Below are 16,901 nucleotides of genomic sequence, written 5' to 3'. Positions count from 1 at the left end.
CCTTAAAAATGAAATGTCTCCATTCAGTAATATTCTTTAAAACAAAGAATAAAAAAGAGAAAAAAAGAACAAACAACAAATGCATTGGATGTTGTAACCTGACACGTGTAAAATAATTATATCTGAGGCTTGTCTGATTACTCCTTTCATTCATCTCCCTTTTTTCACTAGATATCGTCAGAGTTGCTTCTTCTGAGGGTATAGATGTGGACCTTTGCTGTCTTGAATATATTGTGTTATCATCTGTCAGGCTTACAGCACTGAAGATTGTAAATGTATTTTGTGATAAGACTTTTTTGTATGTCTGGAAAACCATATGCCTAGAAAGCACAGACAAAATATGACACTGTGTGATATGGAGAAGATAAGTATGAAGAGATTCTGAATGAAACTGGCCATTTGCAGTCTGACTGGGCTTTTGGGTCTCCTCCTCCTCTCCTCCTTTTTAGATTTTAACCACCCAAACTGGTCAGATTGCTGTGATTCGGATTTCTTGTTGACATACTTGGGTTTTTTTTTTTTGCTCTGTGAACAATACAAACCTGATTTTCTTCATTAATTCCTCTGCTTGACATATTGCAACCTTTAATGGAGGTAGGGATGAGGTATACTCCCCAGGCATGGGTATGCAGCATGCTCTGTTTCCCTGGCAGGTCAGTGATGTTATGTTGACATAGCAACTTTTGATCCTGTTTCTTTTCCTTAGAACAGTGCCTTCTAAGGCACAGCTTTCCAATTCCGCACAGGTTCAATCCTGCTTGCTTTTATGCAGGGGAATTAATTGGCATTTGGTTCAGACTCTGACAGTGTTCTTTCATCAGTATTTGAGGCGAGCACTGTCCTTTCTTTTTCCCGTATTCTAAGCAGTCTGTTTGCATTAGGAGCCTTAAAGGTACAATATAAAAGCGATTGGCATAGTGGTAAAATGCCATAGAATTAGAATTAATTGGTTCATCTTCCGGTATGATTATCAGCTGCAGTGAAGATAAAAGTAGCCCCAGATCCCCACTTGAGGTGGAGTCCTGCCCCTCCCTCATTCCACTGACTCTTCCTCCTGCTGCTTGTGTTGCACAGGCTTGGGTTTCCTCATGATGAGTCTGCTCATCAGTAAACTAATGGCAAAAAAAAGTGTGGCTGTATTATTATTTTTTTTTCTGCAGGGTTAGTGAATTGAACTGGCTTTCGGGGAGTGTCTGATGAACATAAGGGCTGGGGAAGTTGAATTACGTGGCCAAAACCTGGACAAAACCCAAACCTGGCATAGCTAGGACAGGAGAGGAAAAAAGAGGGAAACAAAGGGTTGCAGAGGGGAAAATGCAGTACCTGTTACATGAAGAAAACATATTTGTTCAGTTCAAATGACTGGAACAACTCGTTATGTTTGATGTTAATTATTTCTGCCTACTCTCTTTCATCCTTTAATCGGTCGCTTCTAATTAATAAACCCTTCACAGCAGGGATTGTGCATAATCTTGTCGGACTCTGAAAAATCTCAAGAGCATTAATACAAATATAGTAATAGTAAATCTAGTAAGTCCATCTCAGCTCCTGCTAGCTGCTGGATTGGTTCCTCCATATAAATGGAAGTGCTTTATTCCAAGTATATTAGATAAGTGCTCTCCTTCAGGTTTAGCTCTTCTAGATAACTTTCACAAGTAATCATAATTAGCGGAACATCAAGGTAGAGAGATTCTTGCCTTGTGAAGCGGAATCTGGCTGCAAAACAACAAACTGGGACAGGTGTTTTTCCGTGTATTTTTAGCCGATGTAGAAACAAGATGCAGGTATTATAGAGGTAGAGGCACATGCCCCTTGCATTTATGAAGATATGATCGTTATGTCCCTAATTGGATCTTCCAGTTCCGTCTCATCTTTCAGAAGTTAAATATTAATGGTGTGCCACAACAGTCTGTGCCATAGCATAGCCTGGTGGGCTGTGTTACTCTGAGCATTAACCCTCCCAATATCCCTACAGTAGTATTTCCTTGCTGGGAACCGTGTGCTGCTCGTTTTCTGCGTTTATGGGTGATGTGTAATATAAGCAGCCCTTGCCCCATACCAGGAGTGAGTTAAACTGGGCCTTTAGACACATTTCATGGTAGGAAACACGTGGGGCACTTAGGAAAAGCGGGTGACCTCCAAGAGGTAAGGAAGGAAATAGACTGTTACTAATCCCTTGGATAGGTGCAGTGTGTTCAGGTGATTTAATTTGCTGACAGTGAACGAGAGGTGGTTGGCCTCCAAGTAGCATGTAAGGAGGGCACTTCCCTTCCCCAAGCTCTAAGCTTCAAAGCCTCAGCGGCAGTCTTGATTTTGAGAAAAAGTTCCACAGAAATTTGCTCTTAATATGTTGGTATTTGTTTTGATATACTAGTCTTGCAGTGCTGTATCTGGTCTTATACCTCCCCACCACCCCTCCGGATGAGTTTGACTTAGGTCTCTGTAGCATCATTCTGGAAAAGACCTATGTTTTGCCTCTTGATGCGAGGTTAGTAGGAGCCAGTCCAATATGCAGGAAGGTCACACAAGTATTGAGTTGTGGCAGCAGAGGTAACATTTGGCTTGAAGGAAGAAGCTCTGTAGCATAGAGCCTTGGGGAAACAGCCACGCCAGTTCTACTGCCGCATGAAGAGAAGCCTAGGCCAGAGCTAAGTGTTTTCTCCTCATCAAATAGATGTTAACGAAGAATGAAATGGAAACAAAAAAACCCTTGCGGAGGACATCATAATCACAAATATTACATATTACAAATAAAGATTTATTTTTATGGAATTATTCAAGAATTGTGAAATAGAAAATAAGCCAGCTTGAGAATGCCAGAAGAAGTTACACTGGAAACATCAATGTTAACATAGCAAATTGTGAAAAACACAAAATTAAAGTGCTGAATCTTCAGTCATAGCAGTAGAATCACTAGCAGCAATAACAAAACAGAACTCAGGGTGTGAAAGCTTAAAAGGAAAAAGATTTTGCCTTTTTCCTGAAATACAAACCACTCAGTGTCTTCCATAGTGTAAAATTGGGCAGGTATTAAAAACCAATTGTGCACTATTAAAATCTAATACCAACAAGGAGGCAAGTCAGCCCAAATTACCTGCAGCAAAGGCAGGCAGTGGCTGTATGCATACTTTATGCAGAGGACATCTCATTTTAGTAATCTGTCAAACGTTAGTAGTCACTTATGCATCAGGATCCAATGCAACTGGTATGCAACGCTTCACCTCCGATGAAAAAGAACTAACAGAATTGCTATGAAAGGATCAGGCGGAAATTCCCATGACTTTCAAAACATCTAAAATCCGTGGGAATGCAAGCTGGGCTGTCCCTGGGAACCTTATTTTGAACCTCTACTAGCATATTTTGTGGACTGAGGGAGTTCAATATATAAACTTTTGAAAAAGAAAGATAAAAATCTTACTCTGTATAAATAGTTATCTATAAAAGTTGCTTTATCCCTAGAAAATTATAATCTGTTTTCATTTTCTTTGAAGACAAAGCAAGAATGGCTTGCATAAACGTTCCATCTTCACACAAACAGTAGTAGACACTTGGTAGAGTATCATCGACATTAGCAAAGCTACCCCAACGTACATCAGCAGGGAATGATCCATAGGACCTAAGTTATACAAGGAGATAATAATGGCTTCTCTCTCAAGCAATGTTTTGTGAATTCAGCCATTAAAACATGGAAAGTGATTAACATCTCAATATTACATATTGAAATTTAAAATACTGTAAAAATAGCATGCTAAACTTATTGTATTAAACTTAATGAAATTGGCAATTTGCTTGCACGGTGGTTAAGTAATTCAGATTTTGTGTAATGGGACTAAATCCTTCAATTTAGCAGATTGTTTACCAGTGTCAAGCCTTCAATCAGCAACAAGGTATTAAAGTATCACTTGCCTGTTCTGTCACACACAGCTTTCAGACCACATGGTACATTTCTTCTATATCTGAACATGTATTTTAAACTCCTAATGAAGCTAGTTGGTACTAGCACAAAGCTCCAAACAGATCCTAGCACTATTGCACTCTTCATCTCAAAAACAAATAGGAAATAAATTCAATCTGAACAAGAAAACTCTCTCTCTTCACGTCCTTATTGTTTTACTTGGCACTGAGTGTTTTTCAGGATAAAAACCGTTTTCTTGTCTGCAGGCAGCTCCATTCAAATGGCTGGTGCTTTCAGTTGCAGACTCTGGTTGAGGACTTCCTTCATTAGCCTGAAACACAAACAAAATATCAATGAAGTGTCATGCTAAACTTTCAACATGCAGCCAACTGAGCTTGATTTCCATTAAGAAACTCTGCATGACTCTTCCATTTTAGTAGCGCAACTTCTTGCCTTTGGAAGAGATTGACCTGAATGTACAAATGCTAATAACAGACAGTTTGTACCCAAAATCTAGATTCATCTGCGCTGTCTGGATAGCCAGTAATCCATACGATCTCTGCCTTAATTAGTCCTCCCTAGACAGCTGAGCTATTGCATCCTTGCCATTTGCAGCATCAATGGAAAACTCACCAAGGAACACCTCAGTGAGCTTTCCTATGGCACAGTGGATGATACGTATTTTTAAGGGTGTGAGAAATTATATATGATTCGTCCAAAGCCAGTGCTGCAACTTAAGAAGTCCTAATTTGAATGCATGGCAACCATTCATACTCAAAGACCTATAGTGGAAACTAAGTCCTTGGAACACTGTAAAAATTGGAACTCTTCCAGGTTGAAGGCAGGCTTAGAAGGTCAAATATCCACTGGCAGCACTCAGTACCTAGAATGAGTAAAATTCTTGACTGCTTAGAGCTCACAGTTGTGTGCAGCCCAAAGTCTGGTAGGTCTTGTTTACATATATGCAAGGCAGACAAGGCAATGGGTTTGTCTATAAAACGTTTCTTGTTGTAGGTCTGTGTTATCAGCTCTTTTTAGATCTGCCCGAGTAACACAATCCTCTCAGGTTTCGTGTAATAGATTATGTTCTGAGCTCAGTTTCAATGCACAGAGCCACTCGTACCACCAAAAAGTACTCAACTAAAATCATTTGTTTCAGCAAACATCTATCTGATTAAAATTTCCATAAAAATTCAAAACATACTTTTATTTTACAATGCACGTTTGTAGATACATCGTTTCCTGTCTTCATTCCAGTTGCCTCTTCTATTTCTAAGAAAAAAATAATTTAAAAGAACCAAGAGTAAGTGAGCGCACAGTCATTTTAACAGCTGGCCGGAGGAAAAGAGTACCCCATCAACTATTGCTCTGTGCATTTATCCCACAGGGGAGTGACTGAAGAATAATGAATACTTCCTAAAACATTTTCCCAAGGAAACGTGATTAATGTATGAGGACATGTAGCTTGTGAGAGTTTAGAGTGAACATAGCAGCTTAGCACAGGGGTTCAAGACAGATCTTTCAGAGCTGCCTGCCTGCCTTTATCCAGCAAATTTGTGTCAGTCTATCTCCAGTTGTTTTAATCTCAGGAGAAGAGAGTATTCAACTCAGACTGGGCTTGGAAAGCCCTTACGCTAATAGTATGTTATTAATAATAAATAACCTGATGTTATTTTCCCCTGGATTGGTCTCCAGGTAGAAGATAAGTAGAGCCTGAAGACTTTCAGGCTAAATTGGAGCAAGACAAGCAATTGTGCTCAAGAAAGCCAGTTTAGAGAAAAAAAAAACCACAAAAAACAAAACAATGAAAAGCCCAAACAGAGCATTATGGAAAGTTTTACCAGTGTTTCAGTAATGTCTTTCAGGCCTCTAGTGAATTACTTTATCTGCTCTTTACCATTCAGTTTGTGCAATCAAAATAAAATATGCAAAACAAAAGAAAACAAGTCTGTAAGAGGAAGACTCAAGAGCGGGATTTAGCCTAAAAAGCGTGGATCAAGTATGTACGAGGCTTCTAAAACTTTGTTTAGCATAAGTGACATTGAGAACAGCAGCTTGGACAAGAAGCACAGAAAGTAATTACTTCTCCTGACATGTAATGGCCTGCATTATGGCACTGTGGCTGGTGTTCCCCATGTGTTATTTGGAAATGAACAGAGTATTCTTTTGGACGTTAAAGCATACATACCTGTGAGAAGTACATCAATTGTCTCCACTACATGTTTTGCATCTTCCATAGTGAAACACATTGGTGGTTTAAATTTTAGTATATTTCTGTAGGGTCCATCTGCACTAAGAAGGATTTTCTGCTCTTTCAGCCTGTGGAAAGAGGGAACATATGTTAATAAACAGTTACACAACTACATGGTTTCCGTCCTTTAGGCAAAGTTCAATTCTGAAAATTTTTCTAATGCCATGCTATCACAAGCGACATGAATTTAAACTGAAATTAATGAGTAACTACTTGGGAATATTAGGAGGGTTTGATCGCTGTACGCAGTCTTTAGAAAATATTTACTTGTAAATGAGGTGAAGGGCTTCAGCTGTAGCTGGTGTTCTCTTTTGTTGATCCTTCACCAAATCCACACCAACAAACAATCCAACGCCTCTGGAGAAGAGAATAAAACATGGAAAGATAAAATCCTGTGTTCATACTGATAATGTGGGTTAACAGCTGATTCTGAATAAATTCAGCTGACTCATTAAGGCTACATTCTTTCTGTAGAAACCTGCAAACCACAAAGTAGAGTGCTGTGAAAGGTAGCAAAAAACAAGAAGAAAACCAAGAAGAAAAACGAAGGCAAAACTGAAGGTGGCTATCATGATACTAAGGTGAGGTGAGGGGAACCCACACCAACATCTCCAAAGGAAATGATCTGAAGATTTGAATGAGGTTTCCATCATCCCAGGAGTGTGCTGACGACTGGACTATTCTGTGATGATGGACTTTTCTCCTATCTACTCCCAGAGCCTTTCTAGGCTACACTTACTCCCCAGCTAAACAGCTGAATGGGAACATTTATTGTAAAATAAGTTCTTTGCAGTATTGATGTTGGGTAGCCCAATTTCAGAAGGAGTGGCGTGTAAATCATGGCATATTGTTTCTGTGTTCCCTTCACCCCAGACTTGCAGATATTCCCATCATCTCTCTAAAACACCTAACAGCCATGAAACACCTACCTGATATCTCCCACTAAGGGATGCTTCTTCTTTTGCTCAACCAGCAGTTCTAGGAGGTAACTTCCTACACGTGTAGCGTTTCCTTGCAGATCTTCTTTTTCAATTACCTCCAGTACAGCCAAACCAATAGCGCAAGACACGGGATTACCTCCAAACTTATGGTAAAAACAACAGGAAAACAGAACCCATCAGAAATGTTCATCTGTGTCTACTCCTGTATCTTTTGCTTGACCTCTCCTACGTGACATGTAGTGAGAAAAGCTTAAGGAGGCTGAGATTTTGTGCTGTGCAAGCTGCGAAAGACATTTCCCCATGGGCAGCGTTGCAAAGCCCAAGGAAGGGAGCTCCCCATTCCATCGCTTCAGGTTTCAGTAATTTGAAGATTTCACAGCTCAAGCATTCAGGCTGCTCTCATGGTTTGCTGATTACGTATGCAGACAAAGTGCTCCTCTGAAGGGCAGTGGGTTATGGATCTGGGGTTTCCTGAACTGTACCATATAAGCTCCATTGAAAGCAGGGGGAATTAATGGCAGCTGGGAAGAAGTCACAGGAGCAGAAAAGAGGATTTGAAATAAGAAGAAAACTGCGCCTCTGTGGCAAGCATGCCACTCAAATGTTTCCTGGTAGAGGGTCAGTTTTGTTAGGTGACAGCTGCACAGCAAATTCTTCCAGGACCTAATCCCACCTGCACAGCACTCATAGCTGATCCAGTCCTGGATAATGAAGTGTTACATGGTCAGCGTTTCAGAGGAAACAAGGGAGAAAAGGGAGTTAAGGTATAATTTATCTGTATGCATAGAAGCTGAGCTCCATGACTTGCCAGAGAGCTAGTGCTGGTCTATTTGTTTTCAAATATTAGACTGGCTCTAACTCCAGCTCTTAGCAACATGATGTAATGAAGGATGCAGGTGTCAGCAGAATGACTTGAACAACTTGTAACTGCTAAATGTAAACTAACAAACAAAAAGGACAAACCTTCACATACAAACTTACTGTATTAAAATATTCCAGTCCAGAGGCACCAAACTTTTCAGCAATTTCCCTTGTTGTGACCACACAAGACATAGGGTGGCCATTGCCAATGGGCTTTCCCATGGTGACGATGTCAGGCACAAAATCTTCACCTTGCAGCTGGAAAGCCCAGAAATGCTTCCCAACTCTGCCGAAGCCAACCTGGACCTCATCAGCTATGAATACACCACCTGCTGCACGCACATACCTGAAAATAAATAGAATGGATGGTTGGACTGACTGTGCAAACTGATTTTGAATAGGTAAATTAGGTAAACAAGGATGTCTGCAGTACAGAAAATCTCTACTGTGAAACCAAGTTAGGGAAGAAAAAAAAAAGAAAGAACATGACTGCTGAAATATAATTCGGTACTGAACTTCAGTGCTGGTGCTCTAGCAACCGTGCTCAGAAGCTGTATAACCATGCAAGCCCCCTGGCATACATCCCATCAGTCTGTATAAGAATAGCTTGGTTCTTCCTCTCTTATTCCAAAGATTGCTGCCAGGACTCTGCTTTCAGGAATAGTCTGACATCTGGATCCAGAGTGACTTGAGTTTCCCCTTTGTTGTAGGAGCACTCCTTTGCTACTTGAGCACTACAAGTAGTACTACAAATACTTCAAGCTCTACTTATGCTTCATTGACCTGGCTCTTACTCAAGCCCTAGTAAGCATACAGATCACTTATTCTGAGATTTCTGAGATGTACACAGCTATTTTTTTTTTTTTTTTTTTAATAGCTGGATTTGAATGACTTTCAAATATTTTCAAATGAATTTCAAGCCAATTGTTTTGCCTTCAGTGTGACAATACAGAATTGGAATGTGCAACAGTGACTGGAAACTTGTCAAGCAGAGCTATACTTATTTGAATTGATAAAATATTTAGTTGACTAATTGTTAACAAAAAAATTAGCTAATACTTGGATGGAAAATAGGAGGACTGTAATTGTACTGCAGGGCTACCACTCTGATGGTTCAACTTTATCTTCCATCAAACTTACGCAGAACGTTAAACATAGACAATTACGTAGCTAAAAGAATTAGTCAGCTACTGTCCCATAGAAAATAGAAGTGGGATCATACTCTTCAGAACAAGAACACGTGAGGGACATAGTTGAATTGATTAGATTAGCCCATAGTGAAAAACATATTTGTGGTTAATTTTCCAGGTATGCCCTTCTAGAGCGATGTACATACTCTGCCACTTTCTGGAAATAGCCCACAGGTGGAATTACTTGGCCTCCACAGCTCTGCATGGATTCAGCTATAAAGGCAGCAATCTGAAAGTAAAAAAAAAAAAAAAACGAAAACCAAACTCAGGTAAGAGCTATGTTCATCTGTTCGGCCTTTGCACAAATATTTAACAGTCTAGAAATAAACGTTAAAGTGTGTGCCCTAATTTAATCACACACTGGGTTGGACAGTTGAGGGCTCTTGAGAAGTTACAGCTAGAGAGCTTACTCATTTTTCAATAGGGGGTGCCCAAATCGCTGTAGCCAGGGTCGCCTTTGCAATATGATGAGAATACAAGGGCTTCCATTAATCCCTGATCTTACTGCTATTGAAGTTGGAGATGCTTGCTGGTGTCAGCGGACACCAGCTACAGGCTCCTGGGAGCTCTGTAATTTAATTTACAACTTACAGGAGGAAACACAACAATGTTCACAGTTTTCTCCAAGAGATGAATAAAAACTTGCTTAACGCCAGAACACTTCAGTAACAGGTACGCATCAACTTAATTGTTCAATCTCAAACACCAGGCAGAGCCGGGTAGAAGATGACCCGAGGCTATGCTTTGGGCACCCCTGTCTAATGTAAATAACTAAACAAGTGAAATATCAGCATGAGGCAATTGACAGAAGAGGAGAAATAAATAAATAAATAAATAAATAGATCGACAGATGAAATAATTCCAGTTGCTAGGAATGAAAAAGAAAGTTATTTCAAGTCAAGAAGGGCAAAAGTAGCGGATCAGTTACACTGGAACAACAAAATTTGTTTCGTGTCAACATGCCTATGCAGCAGAGATACAATATTACCCAAAAGTCTCAGCATAAGTCTGCTATTTAAGGGGTTGCATCCCCACACCACTTTTGAACCCCTCCCTGATCATCAAGAGGTCTCTTTGAGTTGGTGCAGTCTTCCTGGAAACAAGGCCGAGCAGTAATGTGTAAAGAATCGTACACTATATTTGAAGAGGCATGCTACAGCCAAAGAGTACGAAGCTTCCATAGCATGTGAGGCTTAGCCTTTAGTACAACTTGTCCTGCCACAGGTTATGTCACCAAAACCTAAGAAATATGCAAAAGAAAGGAAACAAAGGAAGAAAACAAACAAACAAACAAACACAAAACTATCCGTTAGTAGAGAATAAAAAAGTTGATGAAAAAATTAAGAGTGATACAAGTCCATTGGACTAAAAGGGAACATGTTCCCACCTCCACTGAATGTGGGGCGTTGAATTAAGACCTTAATGTCCCAAAATGCTAGTGCATTTGTACAAAATATTAACACACATTGTAAGCAGCCCCTGCTTACAGTTATTATTATTTTTTTTTAAATCAAGATCATGTGATTAAAATACTGATCTTTTTAAATGACTCCAAAGTCATCTTAGCTACTGCAGACAAAACTGTAATATCAAGGTTTTATCTACCATATTTTCTCCATCCTTGACACTTTTACATATCTTTGCTAGAATTTTTGGTGTAGTTCCTCAGCTTACCTCCAAGCCTAGCTGTGCCCTAACATATTCACAGTCTACTGGTGCCTAGAGAAATTATGATAAGAACATCTGGTTGAAAAATGGCACATTTTGAACACAAAGGAAACTAAGTAGAGGAGTATATCTTTAGTTTCCTGTTTCGTGCCCCCATTTTACACTTAGGAGATGAAACTTCAGCATTTCTAGAGCACAAGATACACACCTTGCGTCCATTCTTCTGCGTTTCCTCAATAATCTTTTTCACCTCTTCAGCATAAGCGCTTGCTGGGTCTGGGTGATCTTCCCTATATCTTCCTCTATAGATGTCTGGAGAAGGAGCCTGAAAAGACCAAAATTTTTTTTAAAAGCCCATCTTTCTGTGAAGCATTTACTTCCTTTTTCTTTTCTCTTGCTCTGCGTTTCTGGAACAGGATATACTTTTGTCTTTCCATGCAGATAAGAGCCAGCACAGTCTCAGTTTCTGAATGGAATTACAAAAAATACACGTAGAGGAGCCTAAACACAAAGGCAGTCCTGTAATGTATTCAGTACAACTGAAGGCAACTGTTGAAAGCCATTTAACTTATCCACCTTTTCAATATCATCCCTCCTCTAGCCTAAGACATAATGCCATGTCTTCGTCTCTCATCTTATTTTAGATTATTGCAGGATGTTCCATTTCTGCAACTGCATAAGTGGGTTTTCCAATCAGTCACTTGATTTTCAGCATTCTCATCACAGGAAGTAATCTGAGTGAACTTCAAGCGTCTACAGTGTTGGAAGAAGTTCCATAAATAAAGAAACGGAACCATTATAGAAAAGAGGGCACTAATCTGACAGCGTGGTTAACACCAAGAAGTCTGGATAGGAAACACCTCTTTGCAGTTTGGTGTACTTCTCTAAGAGAGAATTTTGGTTTGGTAAAACATACAAGATTAGGCTGGAAATCAAACAGTACAATGGTCACCCTGAGCTCTCTGCCCAGAACTGTGTGTACACGCGTGCTCTGCCTTTCTGGTTTTTGGAAATAGACTCAAAATCCCTGCATATTTTTAGCCAAATTAACACAAGAGTTATCGGCTACCTTCTTCAAACTGTGTATCTGTACAGGCCAGTGACTCAGGGTACTTGTCGCACTGGAAGGAATTCAGCTTCACAGCTGAGTACTGTCTTTGAAATACAAAAGCAAGCAATTTTGTTGTTTTAAAGCCACTGACACTCAAGTGCATGTGCACTGGCATCAGCAAAGCAGAACGAAAGTATATTTACACCCAGAAGCGAGCAACAGAATGTGCTGCATAAGAGGCATAACAATGTAAAGCAAGAAAAAACAAAACAAACAAACAAACAAACAAAAAAACCAAAAACCGCACTTACCACATGCACAAACTCCTTCTTGCTGTCCTTTCCCAGCTGATTAAATTTATAGGGACTGATGTCAATCAGAGATGTAACATGGCCATGGTAAGCACTGCATGAGTGTTAAACGTTGAAGTCATTTTTCTCCAAATTCATAGAAGAGCTAAATTTACAACTATACCCATAAATAAACCAGACTAATAGACTGTATCTGCAACAGATAGATGCAACTGTAGAAATGTTTGTGATGGGATCTTGGTTTAAATTCACTAAATCTTTTTTTCAAGGCAGTATGAAACTGCTATTGACTTAATTAATTAGCAAGCTAGGAACCAGGAGTGAGGATTTTTTCTTGCATTAAATCAGCTGCAAGTGTAAGGACAGAAAAAGATGCTGTCCCTGGGTTGCAACACCAGCTGCCCTCACCGATTATGAGCAATAGCTCGCTTCCAGCCTAGAGACCCCAGTTTAGCCTACTCAAGCTTTCTGAGGTAGACACCAATAACACTGCAAAGGCTCTTAAGAGTTTGTGCTGCAGCAGAAGATTCGTATTTTGTACAGCAGCAGCTCATCACTACCTGCCCCAAAGGCTCGACAGTCTTGTCTGTTTGGCCGAAGCCAATCTCAGGATAAGGAGGAATAACAAAAGCCTTATAATTACGCTAAAAGTGGTTACTACTGAGGTCAGCTTGACTTAGAAATTAGGAAGCACAGCCTTCTGAACATAAGTTCATAATATTTAGTAGCTTCATTCAAGGAACAAACACTTCCATTTAGCCATGAGCTTGATGCGAAGAAATCCTGAACCCCGAAGACATGCCACAATCTAATTGCAGAAGAAATAGTGTACAAAAGGGTTTTGGTCTCTTCTTAATTCCTGTCAGTCATCAAAATCTGCCAGTGGAGCCAAAGAAAGGACAGAAAATAGTCTGTGCCCCGGGCCCACAGATGTAGCAATACTCTGCAGAGCTTTGGAGAGTTGGGGCAAAGAAATACCTTATTGTGTTCAGGAAGACAAGACCTTGCAGTCAAACAGAATAACTGAGCCAGCACCATCACCAGCTTCTCCTTACTAAAGCTACTGGCAGTGGCTCCAAATTGTGGCTGTATAAGTCAAGGAGGGCCGACAGTGATCTGACTGCAGCTGGGTGAAACAAGCCTTCTGCTGTTCAGGTAAAGATGTGCTCTTGCAGTTTCTCTACTTGGACTTTCTGATCAGAGGTTGAGGAAAAGTTAGAGCCCAACAGTAGCATAACCAACCTTACACCCCCATCTAAGGTAGGGAAACCCAGAGACATGGTCAACCACCTTTTCCATGACTGACAGCCTTTTCAGTTCCTCCTGATTTTGTGGCTGCTCAATCTCCTGTGCTTACTCCTGTGTTCAGTGGAGAAGAGCTGAGCATCGGAGCAACAGAGCATTGCAGAGCTCCAGGATCTTTCTTCTTAACCATGAAGTATATATTTATTTATTTAGAATTGTTGAATCCTAGAATCATTTAGGTTTGAAAAGACTTTCATGATTATCATAAAGAAATACATCCAGCAGAGTGTGGCAGAAAGCCCTTTTCCAGAGTATCCTGTGGGCTAGAGCACTCATTGGTGTTTCAGAGTGACTCCCAAGCCTCTGGACTGAATTGCTTTGGGATGCTCTGTGTGAAATCCCTGTAACAGGTGCCTGACAATCTCTGTTTCTTACAAATCTTCAGAACTTGTGTTTATCAAATGTGGAAAAGGGAAACTTATTTCCTGGCCTCTTCTCCTATGAAAGCCTTTCTTTCAGCAGACAGTACAAGCAGCAGCGGGTTGCTGCAAAGCTGCTTCTGAAGTAATTGCAGGAATTGATGGCTGCATCTGCAGTCTGTTCTGTGTACTTACTTTTCAAGGGTGATCACATCTTGGTGTCCGTGGTACTGCCGAGCCAGTCGTAAAGCCAGATCATTTGCTTCAGACCTGCATAGTAGCAAAGACATCCACAACACAGTGAGGAAGGGCTCCCAGTTAAAATTTGTTCTAACACAGAAGAGTAGGCCTGAGACACAGCAGGCTCTGTTACTATACAGAATACAGTGCTAAGGTTGAGACTGTAAACACCATTTAAGACAGTGAATCAAAACCAGCCCTTTGTACAAACAACAAACAAAGAGATGCATTATTTCACTCCCCCAGTTTGCTTGCACACATTTCCCTCCTCTTGATACAAATGAGACCACTTTGCAGTGCAGTCAGCAGCTGGAAGCGCAACACAACTGCAAGCCTTTGAAAAGCTACAGAACATGCCAGCCCTGCGTGTACCTCCGCAATGGCTCCATCCTTCCCCGCACCATCCAGCAGTGGAGGACACATATCTGCTCCAGCTGAGAGCCCCAGGCTTCCAGCCTGATCTACAGCAGCCCCAGTTCCTACTGCCTGTTGGGCAGAGTCCGTGATCACAGATTGGACAGACCATCTGAAAGAGCTACTTGCTTCCAAGGTTGTGTGTCCCTTTAAACATAGCGTTCACTAATTTGCTGCCTGAATTTGCATTTCTTGTTGTCCATTCCCCCCACCTTTTTTTGTCTGATGTTCTTCAGTTCCATCCTTTGGCTCTCTTGCACCGAGCCGTCGTACTAAGTCCTTCAATCAGTCGCTACTGGAAATAATTGTGTCATTTATTACTAAGCCCCCCTCTCACAGGTTTAAGATTTGGACCAACCTCTTCTGAACGTTCATCTTAAACACAAAGAAAACAGCCTTAAAAATAAATAAATAAATAAAAATAGCAGACCTACCCAGAGTTAACAAAATAGCAAACAGAGAGTTTCTCTGGCAGGGTAGCAGTAAGACGCTGAGCATACTGAACGAGGTTGTCATGCAGGAACCGGGAATTTGTATTGAGCAGTTCCATCTGTTTTGTTGCAGCCTTTGTCACATAGGGATGACTGTGGCCAACTAAAGAAGAAAACAGTTGATACTAGCAAACAGTCACTGAACCTCAAAAGGAGACTGAGGAAAGAGCTGTGACCATTTTGTCACTTGAAACAAGTGCGTTAGGATTCCTATTAGACGTGAAGCACAAGATAAACTGCTTACCATGTGCAACGTTGTTGATACAGTCTAAGTATTTTTCTCCAGTCTCATCAAACATATACTGGCCCTGAGCACGCACTATCTTCAGAGGGTCCTTGGCAAAGAAAACTTTGCAGGAAGGCCTAAAAAAATTGTACAAAATAACACCATTTTAGTTCTTTGAGGAGTTCCCCCTCCCAAAGGGTTGGTGGGAGGTTATCTGCTGCAGCTCTGGAAACAGGGAAAGAGCTGCTTTCCTTCTCTGAAGATTGTCTGGGAGCAGAAGGTGGTGGAGAAGAACTGCCCATGCCTGGGACCAGGAGCAGCTCTTGCCAGGGGCGTTTTAAGGCATGGCTCTTGTCTAGCAGAGTCCTCATGAGCACAATGGCTGCAAGCCTATCCAGGTGCCTATAGGTCCCACTGCATTTCTGTCTGCACGGCTCACGGACGCAGCCAGCCAGCAAACTCACTGGGACTAAAGCAAAGTTGTTAAGAATTGTCTTATGCTATAGCCAGAAGTTCCTTACACAACAGCCACAGTGGCTACAGAGGTCACCTTCAGGAACAAAACACTGCCTCCTTGCAGGCTTTATTTTCGCCTTTCACGGGTGCTGAGAAGGCCCTGAAATCTCTTTATCTCTGAAATCAACTGCTTTGAGCAAAACTCTTAAAAGCAGCTTTCTGTAAGCACACAAATCACGCTGACTTCCAGCAGAACTCAGGTTCCTCGTAGCAGATCCAAGGGACTCTTCAAACATTTTTTTGCCCCTGTGGAGAACACAGCAGCTATGGAGTTATGTTGAATGGCATTACTGAGCAGAATGAAAGCCTTCTAAACTTTTAGCAGTGTTTATATGGCCTTGAGTAAACACATCTGTTTCCAGGTAACCCAGGCAGTGCTCCTCACATATCCCATGTATCATCTCTATTGAGATTGGGACCCTGTAAAGCCCAGAGGTAACTCTTAGAAAGAAAACCCACTTGCTTTCTTTCTCACACCCCACACTTCTGTTACATAGATCTTTTCTGCTATCTTCAGCTATTCCTCTGCTACACTTTATGAGAAGCACACTTCATCAGCATCATTATTATGGGGCATTTCTGGATGACAGTGTTCTCTTCTGCTCCGTGCCAGCCCTTTCTGCAGGAGGTTTTTGGCATCTACCCAACAGAGCTCGTGCAGGGAAGCACCCTCAGCAGCCGACCCCTACAGAGGGGACGATGTGCATGCTTTATGAGTCCACACTCTCTGTGACTTTTTAGGGAGTTTTCTATACACCCGCAGTATTTAGGCTGCCATCAGCAAATAGCCAGGTTTGGTTCTAACAATCTCAGCTTCTTTTTCACCTGCCTGTCGGAAGCAGAGTGCCATGGCACAGCCCTTCTCCCGCCCGCCCCGCCGCCCCTACCCGATGTGCTTCTTCCGCAGCGCCAGGGTCTCCGCCTTGCTGTAGCGCTCCTCCATCCCGCCCGGCATGGCACGGCGCGCCACGGAAAGCCCGGGGGCTCCCCGCCTCTTATCGCGGAGCCAGCCCCGCCAAACCACTCCTCCTTCCCTCCTTCTTTCCCTCCCTCTGTGCCCTCCCTCCATTCCTCCTTCCCCGCTCTGCTCCTCTCCCTGCAGTGCCAGGCGATGAGAGCTGGCAGGCAGCGAACAGAAGGGAGACGGGGAGCCTCGCCCCTGGAGCGAAAGCGGGCTGCTCT

General features: G+C 41.7%; 1 protein-coding gene across 1 annotated transcript; it reads right to left on the bottom strand.

Moving 5' to 3' along the window:
* Positions 1-4,094: 4,094 nt before the first annotated feature.
* On the bottom strand, positions 4,095-16,674 carry ETNPPL (ethanolamine-phosphate phospho-lyase; the record flags this gene model as incomplete). The annotated part of the gene is made up of 13 exons (XM_079534334.1): positions 4,095-4,226; positions 5,100-5,167; positions 6,084-6,214; positions 6,414-6,503; positions 7,076-7,230; positions 8,069-8,294; positions 9,285-9,367; positions 11,015-11,131; positions 12,169-12,262; positions 14,028-14,102; positions 14,921-15,080; positions 15,222-15,340; positions 16,607-16,674. The coding sequence occupies 13 exons, from the start codon at positions 16,672-16,674 to the stop codon at positions 4,095-4,097; spliced, it is 1,518 nt and encodes a 505-aa protein (XP_079390460.1).
* Between the last annotated feature and the right edge of the window lie 227 nt (positions 16,675-16,901).

Source organism: Tetrao urogallus (genome assembly GCF_951394365.1).
Source record: "Tetrao urogallus genome assembly, chromosome: 4".
Taxonomy (NCBI): Eukaryota; Metazoa; Chordata; class Aves; order Galliformes; family Phasianidae; genus Tetrao; species Tetrao urogallus.
Note: the sequence above shows the minus strand (reverse complement) of the source record. Positions and strands in the feature narration are given on the sequence as shown.